Source organism: Caretta caretta, chromosome 12 (assembly GCF_965140235.1).
Source record: "Caretta caretta isolate rCarCar2 chromosome 12, rCarCar1.hap1, whole genome shotgun sequence".
Lineage (NCBI taxonomy): Eukaryota > Metazoa > Chordata > Testudines > Cheloniidae > Caretta > Caretta caretta.
Window position 1 is genome coordinate 30,581,287 of NC_134217.1, and position 15,711 is coordinate 30,596,997.

Genomic DNA, 15,711 nt, shown 5'->3' on the forward strand with positions numbered 1-15,711 from the left:
GGCGGTCCTTGCTTCTACCACAGCAGGCTTTGGTAAATCCACAGCATGAGGAAGGTCAACAGCACAGGGGTGGAATTATGGTGTTAGGGAGGGGCCATGGGGCTTGTCAGACTAGTATACTGTATTTGTCTTAATCTAGAACAGTCTGGGATTATTTGCATTAATATAGATAAACACATACACCATTTACATGTCTCGGCATCTATTTATAGCTTCCATATTTTATTCAAGAATTTTACAATTCCAAATATAGTGAACCAGTTAGAGTACTTTATTATAAAACTTATAAAATAATTAAATATTACACTTATATTTTTGCCTTTTTTACACCATAATCCATACTTTCTGACACTATCATTTTCTCTTCTGAACTGTTGTCACTTACTTAAGGAAGTAAGTGATGAAATATAAAGGAAAAGCTATGCATTAATAAATTAATTATTTTACATCAAATAATAAAAGGACACAATTATAAAAACAAAACAAAACAAAAAACCCTTGCAGTTTTCCAAGAAAAAAAAGTTATAATTATACAAAGTCGAATATCAAGACAGAGCCTAGTTGATTGAGATATGTTTCCAATCAACATTTCTTAAAGTATCAGAGAATACATGTTTTTCATTTAAATTGTTGCAAAAGGAACTGCTAATTTTAACTGACCACTGTCTGGCATTAGTGCTGAGATGGCTAATCCTAGTTTGAAATGATACTTTAAAAAGCAGGAAAATTGAGCTACATTCATCAAAAGAAGTTGTGGGATTGGGTGGAATTAGATAAATATGTCCCTTATAGCCACTCCCCAGAAAATTACAGTAGGACACAGCCCTGTTTCAGTTACAATGGTTTTGGCAAACAGATTGTGTGTTTTTTCCAATGCAGAAACATTTTAAATGGTACCTTTTGATATATGATATCTATTGACTGCTGGATACTGAATGACTACAAATATCATTGCAAGTGCTATAAAATGTTTAAGGAGCCTGATCTAAAAAAGTGTATTTTGAGGATTATGAAAATGTCTAAAAATATAATTGAATTTGATTTTTCTGATTATCTTATTTTTCCAGCTGATGATATTTCATGTATCAATAGTTAACCATTCTGAGAAGTGTATGTGAATTAACAGACTATCCTATTCCTGCTATTTCTCTTTTGCTGACTGATGAACCAAAATTCGCAGAGAAAGTTGAGATAAAAATAAGTTACTCTTCAGCAGATTGGCATTTAAACAATTTATCTTCTGAAAAACATATTTTGAAGTTTTATTATTTAAAAAAATCAAGTTTAAACCTTAAAATGATTTACCTAACGTGCTTAAAATGTTGAAAACGATATAACCATTGAGCTCAATAAATCTTTGAGTTCCTTGAGTTAGTCAAAATGTGAAATTCTATTTTACCTGTATTACACAGCAATTCTAAAAGTCCCACATATTCTACTGGCTGAATATTTCTAGGAGTACATTTCAAGTTGCTAGTTAACCACCTCTGAGTTTCTACATTAAGCAGAAAGTGAAATTTTTCAAAACAATAAAAACATTAGCATGATGCCAAACTTGCTTTTCCAGCAGCAAGTCTAATACAGAAGCACCATTTATCTCCGTAGTGCACTATTTACTTAGTGTGGTCACAACACCTGTGATGTGTGACACTGCATGCTCCCAGCAACAGCCATATCGTCCTCTCTCTCATGAGAATGGTAGTAAACCTCCTCCTTACTTTGAATGGACATTATCATAACAAATATTGAAAAGAAGCAATGGTGATAGACTGAGATATAGTACACTGCCACACTGTAACCTCCAGCATGGAATTCCCAATCTCTTTTGCTCACATTCTGATAAATTATCCAGATGAGCATTGCTTACCTTATTTTCTTCCTTATCACGTATGACAGTGCGCAATGACAGATTTAAAGAGTGACGGGAAGAAGTGCCCTTGCTTGGGAGTGTTCAAGTGATCCATAGTACTCTGTACTTTAGGGAGGTCAGCAAAAAAATCCCAGTCCTGGATCACCATTTATCTAATAATTACTGTACCTCAGATAGTCCCCTAGAAAGGTACTCCACCATACGTCTCTCTTCCATCAGTGGCTTATGTGGCACCAGGTCCTGCCTTAAAGTCAATTGAATTTCAATGTAAACCAGAAGGGAGAATCCTGACATTGCAGGCTTGCAATAAAATATTGCAATCAGTTCTTCCTTGTGCATGATTTACAGCACTGCTTGCCATAAAATTTGTGGTTGCAGACACCATGCTGGGGGACCAGATGACACCAAGGGAAGAAATCCAGACAAGAGGGATCATCTGAAAGAGGGAAATCCAATCACTATGTTTAGCGTGTATTTCAGCAATTCTGCAAATGAGGCAGGACTTCTGCTTATTGATTTCTACACACTTGCCAATGATGTAAACATGAGGGGTGACTCCAGTTAAAGAAGGAGGAGGCCTTGTACACTCTTTTTTTTCCAATATCACTTTATTTTTAATTTATTAGCTCTACTTCTGATGTCATACACTGTGGCATTAGGAGAGGTAAATGAAATAGTTTATAACACAACATTTTAAAAATAACCTAGGGTGAAATCCTTGGCCCACTGAAGTCAATGAGAGTTTCAACTATTCGCTTTACTGAAGCCAAGATTTCACCCCTTATCACTATATTATTTTACAGATTATAACCACTGCAATAAAACCAACTATTTACACAAATGGGTCCACCACTGAGCCCTATGCTAATGAATCATAGATTCATAGACTCATAGAATATCAGGGTTGGAAGGGACCTCAGGAGGTCATCTAGTCCAACCCCCTGCTCAAAGCAGGACCAATCCCCAGTTAAATCATCCCAGCCAGGGCTTTGTCAAGCCTGACCTTAAAAACTTCTAAGGAAGGAGATTCTAACACCTCCCTAGGTAACGCATTCCAGTGTTTCACCACCCTCCTAGTGAAAAAGTTTTTCCTAATATCCAACCTAAACCTCCCCCACTGCAACTTGAGACCATTACTCCTTGTCCTGTCCTCTTCTACCACTGAGAATAGTCTAGAACCATCCTCTCTGGAACCACCTCTCAGGTAGTTGAAAGCAGCTATCAAATCCCCCCTCATTCTTCTCTTCTGCAGACTAAACAATCCCAGTTCCCTCAGCCTCTCCTCATAAGTCATGTGTTCCAGACCCCTAATCATTTTTGTTGCCCTTTGCTGGACTCTCTCCAATTTATCCACATCCTTCTTGTAGTGTGGGGCCCAAAACTGGACACAGTACTCCAGATGAGGCCTCACCAATGTCGAATAGAGGGGAACGATCACGTCCCTCGATCTGCTCGCTATGCCCCTACTTATACATCCCAAAATGCCATTGGCCTTCTTGGCAACAAGGGCACACTGCTGACTCATATCCAGCTTCTCGTCCACTGTCACCCTTAGGTCCTTTTCCGCAGAACTGCTGCCTAGCCATTCGGTCCCTAGTCTGTAGCTGTGCATTGGGTTCTTCCGTCCTAAGTGCAGGACCCTGCACTTATCCTTATTGAACCTCATCAGATTTCTTTTGGCCCAATCCTCCAATTTGTCTAGGGCCCTCTATATCCTATCCCTGCCCTCCAGCGTATCTACCACTCCTCCCAGTTTAGTATCATCCGCAAATTTGCTGAGAGTGCAATCCATACCATCCTCCAGATCATTTATGAAAATATTGAACAAAACCAGCCCCAGGACCGACCCCTGGGGCACTCCACTTGACACCGGCTGCCAACTAGACATGGAGCCATTGATCACTACCCGTTGAGCCCGACAATCTAGCCTAGACTAGACAATCTAGTAATGAATATTACTCTACCCTTTCTTTGATCTGCAGAGAAAATAGCTCAGGCTCTGAGAGTGTGTGTGTGTGTTTGTATACACACTCTACAGAAATAAATCTATATGTTCAGACCACAAGCTCTGTATGTGTGTGCACAAAATTGCTTGTGTACATGCATGTACCACATTTTACGGGTGTGGGGAGGAGGGTTCATTTTCAATGATCTAAGCCTAAGTGCACAGAAGGGTTAAAATTCGCACCCACAAAGCAAAATCTATTGTAAGGTCCCTACTTTTGAGACCCAAGTTTGCACCCTCAAATGGGGAGACATCTAAATTCTGCCATTTATATGAATGTTTCATTCATTAAAATCTGAACGGGGCCCCAATGTAATAATCAAGGTTTTTATCAGATTATATGACACAGTAATTTAGGGTGGAATTTTTCAAAAATGCTTAACATCGGCCTTGCTCTGCTCCCACTTCAAGTGGTGACATTCTCATTGACTTTAACGGGAGCAGAGTTAGGCCAACTTTGTGTGTTTGAAAATCCCACCTTTAATTTAAAAAAAAAAATCAGACACTAAAATGCAGATGAATTTTTGGCTTCATGTAGTTCTGTATATGATTCACACACACACAGCTCAGTTGGTTAAAAAATATTTCATGGCCATCCCATTCTACATGTTTGCAGTGGCTGCTTTATGCTTCTTTTAAAGTGCATAGTGATGATTCATATGGATGATTTATAAACAAATTGAAAAAGCATAAGAAGCATAAAGTGAGGTTTAGAAAAATTTATAGCTAAACTGAACTCTTAAATGAGCATGGGAAAACATTCCATTCTGCCTTCACAACTACTGTACACATGGTCACTAAAGGGAATTTACAAGGATTCTTATTAAAAAAAATCTAGCTACCGGTGGCTGTGTTCTCAGTTCAGCTACTAAAGGGGTGGCACAGAAAAAATGCTCTTACTCTCAGACCATACAGACTCCCTCATATCTGTAACACCAGAGTTATGCAGCAACACACCCCTCTTTTTTTATTCGCTGCCACTTCACTGTATTGGCTTCTTTTTAAAGAAGGATTAAGTGTTTTGTTTTGAAACCCCCTCAAAAGATGATGTGCATGAGGCACATCATCTGACATGAGACATCATTGTCTAATAACATGCTTTCCTCCACAATAACACATTGCAAGCAACATCACATAATAACAGACTGGCGCTGGACAAACTGCACTCTGGGAAGTAGGTGGCACATCCCATGCTGTAGCATTTCCGCCCTAGAGTCCGGTTTTAAATTCCAATTTGAATGTCCAGTAGGAAGGAGATGGTCCCAGCTTTGCACCGTTTGGCCCATTATCCACCATACCAAGACAAAACCACCACACAATTAACCAAGTCTGACAGTGAATGCTCAAGACAGGACTTGTGACTTCAGGGGGAAGGGCATTGCAAGTGATGACTGAGAGGTATATGCAGAATTATGAGGGGAAAGTTCTCACAACACATTTTCTAACCCAGTCAGGCTCCTTAGTCACTTAGGGTAAATTTTAAAAAGTGATTGAGTCTCATTTTCAAAAGTGACCTAGGCACTTGGGAGCGTTCACAGTCAATGGAACATAACAAAACCCATAGCACATAAGTCCCTTCTGAGGGTGGGATTTAGGCACTTGAAAAGAATTACTTTTAGGACCTAACCCAGAGACCACTGAAGTCAATGGAACAACTCCCATTGATTCCAGTTAGTATGGTCCCTCATTTTCATAAATGTCAATGTCTTTAAAAAATGCAGTTTTCCTTTTAAGATGCTCCAAGTAGCTTGGATTTACTGGCTATACGTTACAGTACCTGTTGCTGTCTCTGGTGGAGTGATGAAAATGAGAAAAAATTGCTAGAGGGGAGACCCACATTGTCTAGGAGAGCATGACAACTATCCCTGAAACATTCATTTCTTCTCCACGATTTCTCCCTAATGGCTCTCAGAGCTGGAGCTGTGCGGCTGTTAATTGAGAGTGATTTGCTTCCATGTGATTGCAGCACAGCTGGCCCCTTCTCCATGCGCTGATTTGGATGGAGAGTTAAAGAGCAGTGGAGAGAGAATTGATCTCCAGAGTCTGAAGAACCAGTTACAAAACAGAGCTTCTACAGCTGTGGGGAGGGAGAGAAACTGGCCAAGACCAAAATGAATAACAGATACCAGCCCAGACATGAAATATGGTTGGGGGAAGACGTGTTGGGGGGTGATGGTTTTGCTATACATGAGAGAAAGTGATTTAATAAATTCACAAAACAAATTCTGAAGCACAGCAGAACTTCCCAGAAGATTTGGAACTAACTCCTGAGTCTTTAGAACTGTTTAGTCACTTTGCAAACTTGTTCAGTTATTTACTTATCCCGTTTAGACCTGATTCATCCATTCCTCCTACCCAGGCCAGTTGCAGCTGATTGATGAATCCTGAGGATGGACTTTGTGCAGATAAAGCAGATAAAGCAGTATTGATATTATTTCTGTACCTGTCTTGCCTCTTGGGCTCATGCACTATTATGTTTCCCAAAGGCCTGGTGGCTGATGTATCAATGCATTTTATAGGTTTTCCACACACAGTGAAGCTTCAGGAATCAATATGGATGAGAGAGAATACTGTCTGATGGTTAGAGCAGGAGACAGGGAGTACGGATGCCTGTGTTCTTGTCCAAGTGCTGCTATGACCTTGCTCTAGGACCTGAAGAAAGTCAACTATGACCTGGCACTGGCTTTTGTTTTTTCAACCAGGGCACCACCTCTATTTTCAGCTCCTATGTGTAAAATGGGTATACTAACGCTAAAATCCCTCACCAGGGGTCTTTTGAGAATTAATGTTTGTAAAGTACTTTGGGATGCGGGGATGAATAGCATGATACAGGCCAAATGCTGACTGCAGTGAGAATTTTATCCAGTTAAAGACTTGAAATTTTGCCTGGTCCTTACAATAATGCACAATAGGGGCGGGGAAGGAGAGGAGGGAGGAAGATGTAAGAAACCTCCCCCTCTTTGCATGCCACATGTATGGGCCAGGGAGAATTTCAGCCCCTGCACCCAGAGGAGCACAGAGACTGCTTCCGCCCCACTCCGCTAGAGCTTCAAAACACCCCAAAGATAGCATGGAGAGACCAGAGCATAGTTCCATGTCTAGGTCCCCACACACCATGTACCTGCCAGCAGAGCTAGCCAACAGTGTAGGGGAGAGCTAGCCAATAGCGTAGGGGAGAGCTAGCTGTGCCCTATAGAAGGCATGCAGCATGTGAATGCCTGAGAGCTCAAGGTGGCAATCTCCCTGGGACAGGACATTCTGACTGGAGAGTAGGGTGACCATGTGTCTGATTTTTGACCGGAACACCCATCGAAAAGGGACCCTGGAGGCTCTAGTCAGCACCGTTAATGGGGCCATTAAGTCTGATCAGCGGTGCTGCAGGACTAAGACAGGCTAGTCCCTACCTGTCCTGGCTCCGTGCTGTGCCCCGGAAGCGGCCAGCAGGTCCAGCTCCTAGGAGGGGGACCATAAGGCTCTGCATGCTGCCCCCATCCCGAGCACCAGCTTCGCACTTCCATTCACCGGTTCCAGGCCAGTGGGACCTAGGGGGTGGTGCCTGCGAGCAAGAGCAGCATGCAGAGCCTCATGGCTCTCCCTGCCTAGGAGCCGGACCTGCTGGCTGCTTCCGGGGCATAGCGCGGTTCCAGGACAGACACGAAGCCTGCCTTAGCCCCCACACTGCACCACTGACTGGGAGCTGCTGGAGATAAGCCTGTGCCCCAACTCTGAGCTCCAACCCCCTGCCACAGCTGTGAGCCGCCCCCCCTGCACCTCAAACCCCACATCCCTGACCCCATCCTAGGGCCTGCACCCCCAGAGGATCCCTCACCTGCCCTGCACCCCAATTCCCTGCCCCAGCCCCGAGCTCCCTCCCACACTCTGAATACCTCTGCTCTACCCCCCAGCCTGTGGCTGCCTCCTGCACCCCAAATCCCTCATCCCTGTCCCCACCCAGAGCCTGCATCCCTAGACAGAGGCCTCACCCCCTCCTGCCCCCAAACCCCTGTCCCAGCCCAGAGGCCCTTCCCACACTCTTAACCCCTCTGCCCCACCCCAGACAACCTGCAGCCCCCTCCCGCACCCTGAACCCCTCATTTCTAGCCCCACCCTGGAGCCTGCATCCCCAGTTAGAGCCCTCACCCCCTCCCACACCCCAACCCCCACCCCCTGTCCCAACCCAGTGAAAGTGAGTGAGGGTGGGGGAGAGTGAGCCACCGAGGGCAGGGGAATGTAGTGAGCAAGGGGGGCAAGGCCTCAGGGAAGGAGCGGAGCAGGGGTGTCGGGGATGGGGCGAGGCTAAAGTGTTCGGTTTGGTGGGATTAGAAAATTGGCAACCCTACTGGAGAGGTGTGACTCCACACTGCCTGTTCACTGTAAGCTGGGCCTACAGGGCATAACTGGGCCATAAGTGACAGCTACAGGAAAAATTGCAGGGTTGTACATATTAAGAGTTACTTCTGTTATTATTCATCATGACTTGGAAGCCAAAGAGAGACAAATGAAAGAAAACTGAAGCTATGAGGGGCCTCCGCTCTGCAGCAGCAAGAACAGTTTGCCCTTGCTCTATAAAAAAAGTCACTATTTTAACTTTATGCCAATGTCTCTATGGGATGTTCCCATCAACAGAAGGCACTGTAAGAGGGTGGAGGTTAAGGTAATGCACAGTGCAGCCCAATCTTTACTTAACCGGAGCTGGAGAAACAACTCAAACCCGAACTGCAAAAAAAAAAAAAAAAAGACATATCCTTTATGATTCAACATGTTCCTGCATTTAAAAACATCTGTCCCCTCTTGAACATATCAGACCTAGCAGCTAGCCCCTTATGTCTGCTTATGAAGAGAGGTGATGCACTTCCGAATTTAATATATTGCAGAGCGCAAAGGTGATACTGAATTTACACAGGAAGATACAACCCCCGCACACCTATTCTGAGAACATACCTAGCAAAGGTGATGTTTGTCAGGCTATACAATTCCAAGGAACTAAACCCACCATTGAATGTAATTCACAACGCAGAGTTTGATGGTTTACCTTTTTTCTCTGGAGCTGGGCAGAAGTTAGTATTGCAGGCTCTCGACACAGCTGGTTTCTGATGTGGCAGACACCCAGCTGCCGGTTGCCCCTGCCGGAGGCACTGCACGCTACGGATTTGCACTCCCCCACCACACGTTACTGTACACTGCAGAAAACGAAAGATGAGAAGCCACATTCTAGAACACAGATGGTCTTCCAAGGCCCTTGAAGTGTCCAGGGCTTTGGATGAGGCCTACAAATTGTAAAGAGCCTAAGGGCCAAATTTTCAAAAGAGCACAGAGCCAGTTGTCCCGGTGCTCAGCACCCACAGTCAGAGCCAGATTTTCAAGTGAGCTCAGCTCCCATTGAGCCACTAAAGCAAGTGCCAGATTTTCAAAAGAGCCCTGTATCCAACTTGCACTGAACACCTCTGAAAATCTGGTTACTTATTTAGGTACCTAAATGGGAGATGAGATTTTTAGAAAATCTAGCCCCAATTTTGTGTGCTGATCTGTTTTGAAACTTGATTCTCTGGGCCCAGTTGTGCTGTCCCAATGCAGGTAAAATTCCCAGTGAAGCCATACTTGTGGAAATATCTGGGAAAAAAACAAGTATTTTCAAGAAGATCTCTGAAGTATTATGAAGTGAGTGAGTTTTTACTTGCATGTGCTTCATGACAAGTATGTCCTTAAGACAGATGTGATTGGTATAATCTGATTAAAATTGTCAGGCATACATTGTTGCAAGTCTACAATGTTAAACGAATACGTGTCTCATAGATATGTGACTCATAAAGTAGATCAGTTCCAGAAATACAGAAGCTTGTTTGCAAGAATGTAGAAACAAATACAGGCTGATCCAGTAATTAATCACAGTATTTAAGGAATTTTAGACAATCTGTGCAGATGCTCTAATACATTGTAAATACAGATATGTAATGGTTCATCTACAGTGCACTTCCAAGAAGAATGGAAAGATGGAGTTTGGAAATGGCATAGAATGTAGTGCAACTGCAACACATATAAGAACATAAGAACGGTCACACTGGGTCAGACCAAAGGACCATCTAGCTCAGTATCCTGTCTTCCAACAGTGACCAACGCCAGATGCTTTACAGGGAATGAACAGCACCGGTAATCATCAAGTGATCCATCCCCTGCTGCCCATTCCCAGCTTCTGGCAAACAACGGCTAGGGACACCACAAGTAAGAGCTGAGATTCTTCAATTTTAGCATAAAGGAACTAGCTACACCAAAATGCAGGAATATGGAGCCAGCTACATCATACCAAACTATCTGCATGGTCCAAGATCTATGGAATATTGCCAGAAGCTGAGACTGGACAACAGGATGGATCACTTGATAATTGCCCTGTTCTTTTCATTCCCTCTGAAGCATCTGACGGCCGGCCACTGTCGGAAGAAAGGATACTGGGCTAGATGGACCATTAGTCTGACCCAACATGGCTATTCTTATGTTCTTATGACTATATGCAGAAGACTCCTGTGGGCTATCAACATTAAAATACAACAGTCCCATTATGGCTGATTATACTCTATTCTAGCCCTCTCTTTGGAATGGCTGCACAACTATGCATGGTCTGCTTGTGCAGTTTCCCTGGGCATTATCCATGATTCAGAAGGTGTTTCACCAAACACCAATGCTGCCTGCGCACTGACTTCACCATGCCCCAGTCGACTTTTTGGACTGACTGCCCTACGTACCAGCCATTCCCACTCACTGGTTACATCATGTCCTATTACCACATGTTAGGCCAGTGGGGCTGCCTGGGTGTAATGGAGAACACAATTTGGCCTGATATTTCTAACTCTGACAGCTGACTACAATGTGTGGTTGTGTTCAAAGAGGACTGAACTGGGAGGGTTATTGTTCTGGTCATCAAGGTGACCCACGTGGTGAATGTGAGGTTCTCCATTCCACAGTGACCAATTGTGGGAGAACAGGGTTAGATCTACCACACGGAGGGGACTGTACACTCCCTACTGACTCCATAAACACCAAAAGACAAAGTGGCATTAGGAATGGAGAGCTCTGAGTTGGGAGAGAAAGGAGTAACCTACTTCAAATCCTCCAGGCTGACTTTTTTTGTCATACCTGCTGCCAGGGTGAGGAATACCATCCAGACACCATGCGGTATAACCTCTGCAGTGGACAAGCCCCTTTGTTACATGCTTCTTCTAGTTCTATGTTTGGTTTCTTTATGTTCCGACATCTTCGCTGAGGGAAAGTGATCCATTTTCCATGGATGCTTTTCTCGCTGCACTTCATTTCCCGCTTTTTAATACCTGAGCCACAGGAGGCTGAGCACTAAAAAAACGAAGCACATGCTTTTAAAATAATACATTGCCATAAATTAATATCGGTTCCACTAAAGCTGGATAAACTTTTGTCGAAATATGAATGCCTCATGGAAAATAAAAACATAAAGATCATGGGAAGATATTTCCATACTAGTATGAATTCTGCCATCTTGGAAACCACTGTGAAGCCAGGGGGGATCTGGCATAAAAACTGACAGCAGGATACAGCCAAGTGTTTTGAGACAAGAAGATGTAAATTTTCAAAATTGACTTTGAGTACCTCAATCTTTTAGATGCCCAAATTGAAACATCTTAAAGGGAGGGAAGGTGCCCTAACACGTTCTGAAAATCAGGCCTCTCCAGGTATTTTAAGTAGGGCACCTAAAAAGTAAGGTGCCACAAATTACTAGTTATTTTTTAAAATTTGGACTATATTAGTTACAGGCAAAACCCTGATAAATGACTGATCCAGAGTTTGTATTTTCATCAGATCATGACCCTTACTGAATCCATAGCACTTTTCCCCCTCTCATATGCTCCATGCATGCTTGTGTTTCAGCACTCTTTTATGAGCTCTGCAGAGAGCAAGACCGTCATTCAGATTGTGGTACTGTACCTCACTCCAAGAAGAAACCACCCACTGGAGCCGATCGTTTTTGGGACATCGTCCCAGTACACAGGTCTGTTGGGATTCTGGCTTGTGATCTGTGCTGCACATACTTTCTGGTATGATCTTCAGCTTGGAAGGGCTGGTGCTTTTGCAATGGACTTCCCGTTTCTTCATGCCTCTCCCACAGGTCTTGGAACACTTTGGCAGAAAGAAATATTCATTTGAGTTTGGGACACTTAAAATTGAGATTTTTGTATTTACAGCAGAACACAGAAGCCGTAATGAATCTTATCTGTAGCCACTGCTGTTAACTTAAACCTGTAATTCTGTTATGGAAAATGTAATGTAATAAACATACTTCTGTGGTACTTTTTATTTTTCAAACCTGGAGTTAAACATTTTATTGTGTAGCCTTAACTAACCCTCACAGCCCTCCACTACGGAAGATAAGCATTCTCTGTTCTATCTGTGGGGAACTGAAGCAGAAAGAGAGATTCTCTCAGCCCTTGGCAACACAAAGGGGCTGAAATCTGGCCCTAACTGCCCAGCTGAGAATCTCCCTAGTGCAGGGCGCTCTCAGCTAGTGTAAAGCTACACTAGCGGGTTCCTATGTTACCCAAACCCACCCTGGCATAGAGGATGGGAGGAGGTAGATGGCAGCTGTACTCTTCCAAATCTCAATTAGTGTTTGGTCCCTTGAAGGCCACAGCCAGCTGCTGTAAGTTACAGCGGCTCCAAGGCTGCTCCAATTTCTGCTAGGGCCAGGGCTAGAGCAGGTGAAGCTTGCAAATCAGGGAGACGTAACAAACTCACTGATAGCCCCCGCTTGCTCCTTCAGAGAATGGATCTCAGTTCAAAAGAAAACCTGGGACAGAGAATGGCATATGCTTGCCTTAGCCAAAGCCACAAAGCAAGTTATTTGGCAAAGCCATGACTAGAAGTCGGGATATTTTGGCTGTGGTTAGAAAACATTATAAATATTGAGTTATTCTTATTTTTTGTTTGTTATTATGTTGATTTAAAATCTAAAATATGCTTTTTGTGGCTGAAACAAAATGCACCAACTGAATATATTCTAGAGCAGAAATTGCAGAATTATGAAAGCCCTGAGATAACTCTGCACATTTCCTACCATCCTGTACTTGCTTTCCGTTTGTTACTTTTTTACCAGAGTTCATTGGGTTAATCATACGCATGTAAAAGCCTGTGTACTGTGCTACCAAAGTGCATATTAGACTATGGACATTTTAAAAACATTCTATCCAAATTCAGTGCACAGTAACCTGTGCTCACTGAAAGGCTTGGATTTGTTGTCTTCCCATAAACTGAGCTGAATTCTCCCTATCTGTCTGTGAAGAGATTTGACATTGTGAGGGGTACACTTTTATTTATGTATTTAGAGTCTGCAACATGATAGATGGAGACTGAGCTTTTCAGAGAGACCTAAAGAAGTTATGTGCCCAACTGCCATTATATTTTGATAGGAGTTTAGCCTAATTTTCTTAAGTCCCTTTGGAAATCCCAAACTGAAACAGCAAATTCACAGATGTATAGCAAAGGGGGAAAGATTGGGTTTCTCTTTTTGCTTCTGTATGATGTAAAAGAAAATCTGAAAGGTTCTCAAGCCCTGCCCACCCCTCCCTCTTGCCCCGAAGAAAAGCTATTTTTAAATTTGTTTTTAACATTAGAAATTCTGGTCCTGAAACACCTTAATGACTGCATGACTAGTGAAATGACAACACCAAAGTCAAAAGTAAAAGATGAATAACTGAGAAGGGAAAGAGGAACAGCCGTGTTAGTCTGTATTCGCAAAAAGAAAAGGAGTACTTGTGGCACCTTAGAGACTAACCAATTTAGAGAGCGTGAGGCACAAGCTGTCAGCATAGTCTGTGTGGTATGTAGATTGTAATGGATTTTTTGGTTAGTCTCTAAGGTGCCACAAGTACTCCTTTTCTTTTTTTGAGAAGGGAAAGGTATCTTTGGTCCCACAGTTAAACACTCTTCCATTTTTTATCTTTGTTGATAACTGTTTAGCTTCAATAGAAACCTCTATCATGTATCTTGCCAACTGGGGAATTTTATTTCCTTTATTTTTGTTTTTGTAACTGCAAACTTTGTCGGTGTTGAAAACATTGTCCATATCCTTTAAAAAATTAGCCATAATATCTGATTTCACAACCTTCTGCAACAGTGAATTCCAGAGATTTGCTTATACACTGAAAAACAAATAGTAATTATTTTTGACCATTCTAAGACTGCAGCCCATTGAGCAGCTTTGTTCTTCTTGTGCAATCTGATAGGATAATGAGAAGTTCTGTTCTCCTCAAAAGGCATTATGTCCTCTGTGACTGTGACCACCTAGATCCAGTCCTCTCTAAACTCTCACAAAGAGTACTACAATTAAAAAACGTTCGTTTTTACAACAGATTTGTATCAATCTTGTAGCTCATTAAATGAAGACCAAAGAACTTAAAATGGACTTTGCTTCTTTTGACATAGGCCCACAGTGTCAGTTCTCACAGCAGTTCATTTACCCTTAAATTAACATTCACTATGTGCCAGCACAAGCATCATTGCAAAAATAGCAGAAATGAGTTTTTAACTTCAGAGTATTCATACTTTTCATACATTTCTGAAAAAGGGTGTGTATACACAGAAATCTGCCTGGGGGCCCGTTGCTACTGACTTATGCCACTAATAATAATTTACTGCACTACTAAATTACTTACTTGGAATGGGCTACACTAACCAAAGTAAATATGTGATTACTACACGTATCATTGAGTAAAACATAACTTCATCTGTCCGCATTTCAAAAATGCATGTGTGCACTGATGTGCCATTCTAACCCCATTCTTTTTCCATTAGTGGTACCTCTGCTGATATTCTTCTCTGAGAAATGTTAATATTGCTGTATGAACTAATGTCAGAAAGGGGTTGGGGGCGGGCTATGGCTTTAAGGAAACCACAGAGACTTGTCCTTCAGAAAACCAGAGAATCCTGTGGCTCTGTTTGTGTGTACTAGGAAGCTCCTCCTTTTCCCTCTGCTGATTGAGGGACAAATTCCAAATTAGGGTAGACAGATGCAAGTCCATGCATCCACTTATACCAGCCATGCTTTCTGATTAGTTTAGTACAATTGCTATCTAAAAACAAAGCAGATTATTTTTATTATTTTCCTACACAGACCTTCCAAGGTAGGCAGGATATAACTATGTCAGGAAAACTATTCTATACACATTCATTCCAGCTACCTCTGTCAAAAGAAAACATTCTGACTATTTATCTAGATTACCTGAGTCCATGGTCCAGGGCTCCATTCAGGTGGGCAGTCTTGGGTATTACATTTCTGTACTTGGGCTGGAGTGCTGACTGGACAAAGAGAATGTGCTACCACCTCTTCCTTTTGAAAAGTCTTTTTCTGGGCGCATTGAATTGGGCGACTTTGTTGCCCTCCACCACAAGACTTGCTGCATACACTCCATTCACCTGTCGACCAGCTGATAGGAGAGAATGAATTATTTCTTACAAACACATGACTATAATGCACCATATACAATCAGTATAGTGAAGATTAAGTTCAAATGCACAATCCAATCTATTCAATCCATTTGACCGGTGTTGCCGTTAAATAATTTGCGCAAGACTCATGCAGTCCATCTGCAAGAACATTTTGAAATGCAAGAAGAATAAATCTTGCAGCCCTTGCTCAGGAACAACTCCCAGTAATTATTATTTTTATTTGCATTGTGGCAGTGCCCTAAGGTTCAATCAGGATTAGGGATCCTATTGTGGTAGATGCTGTACAACCACAAGGAGAAACACATTCCCTGCCCCAGAGAGTGTTTAATCTAATATGAAACAAGACACAACATGTGAGTGCAACAAACAG

At 42.5% G+C, this 15,711-nt stretch overlaps 1 protein-coding gene and 1 long non-coding RNA gene across 6 annotated transcripts in view; one reads left to right on the forward strand and one right to left on the reverse strand.

Moving 5' to 3' along the window:
• Positions 1-15,711, forward strand: part of LOC142068670 (uncharacterized) — a 115,194-nt gene that overhangs the window by 31,672 nt on the left and 67,811 nt on the right. The gene's annotated exons all lie outside the window — the stretch shown is intronic.
• ADAMTS18 (ADAM metallopeptidase with thrombospondin type 1 motif 18) overlaps positions 219-15,711 on the reverse strand; it is a 97,850-nt gene continuing 82,357 nt past the window's right edge. For all 4 annotated transcript variants that reach the window (XM_075118429.1, XM_048816532.2, XM_075118428.1 and 1 more), the window contains 5 exons: positions 15,115-15,319; positions 11,826-12,017; positions 11,004-11,216; positions 8,908-9,055; positions 219-2,306 (listed from right to left, as the gene is read on the reverse strand). In XM_075118429.1, coding sequence (XP_074974530.1) covers positions 2,191-2,306; positions 8,908-9,055; positions 11,004-11,216; positions 11,826-12,017; positions 15,115-15,319 — 874 coding nt within the window. In that variant the 3' untranslated portion in view covers positions 219-2,190. The remainder of the gene's footprint in view (positions 2,307-8,907; positions 9,056-11,003; positions 11,217-11,825; positions 12,018-15,114; positions 15,320-15,711) is intronic.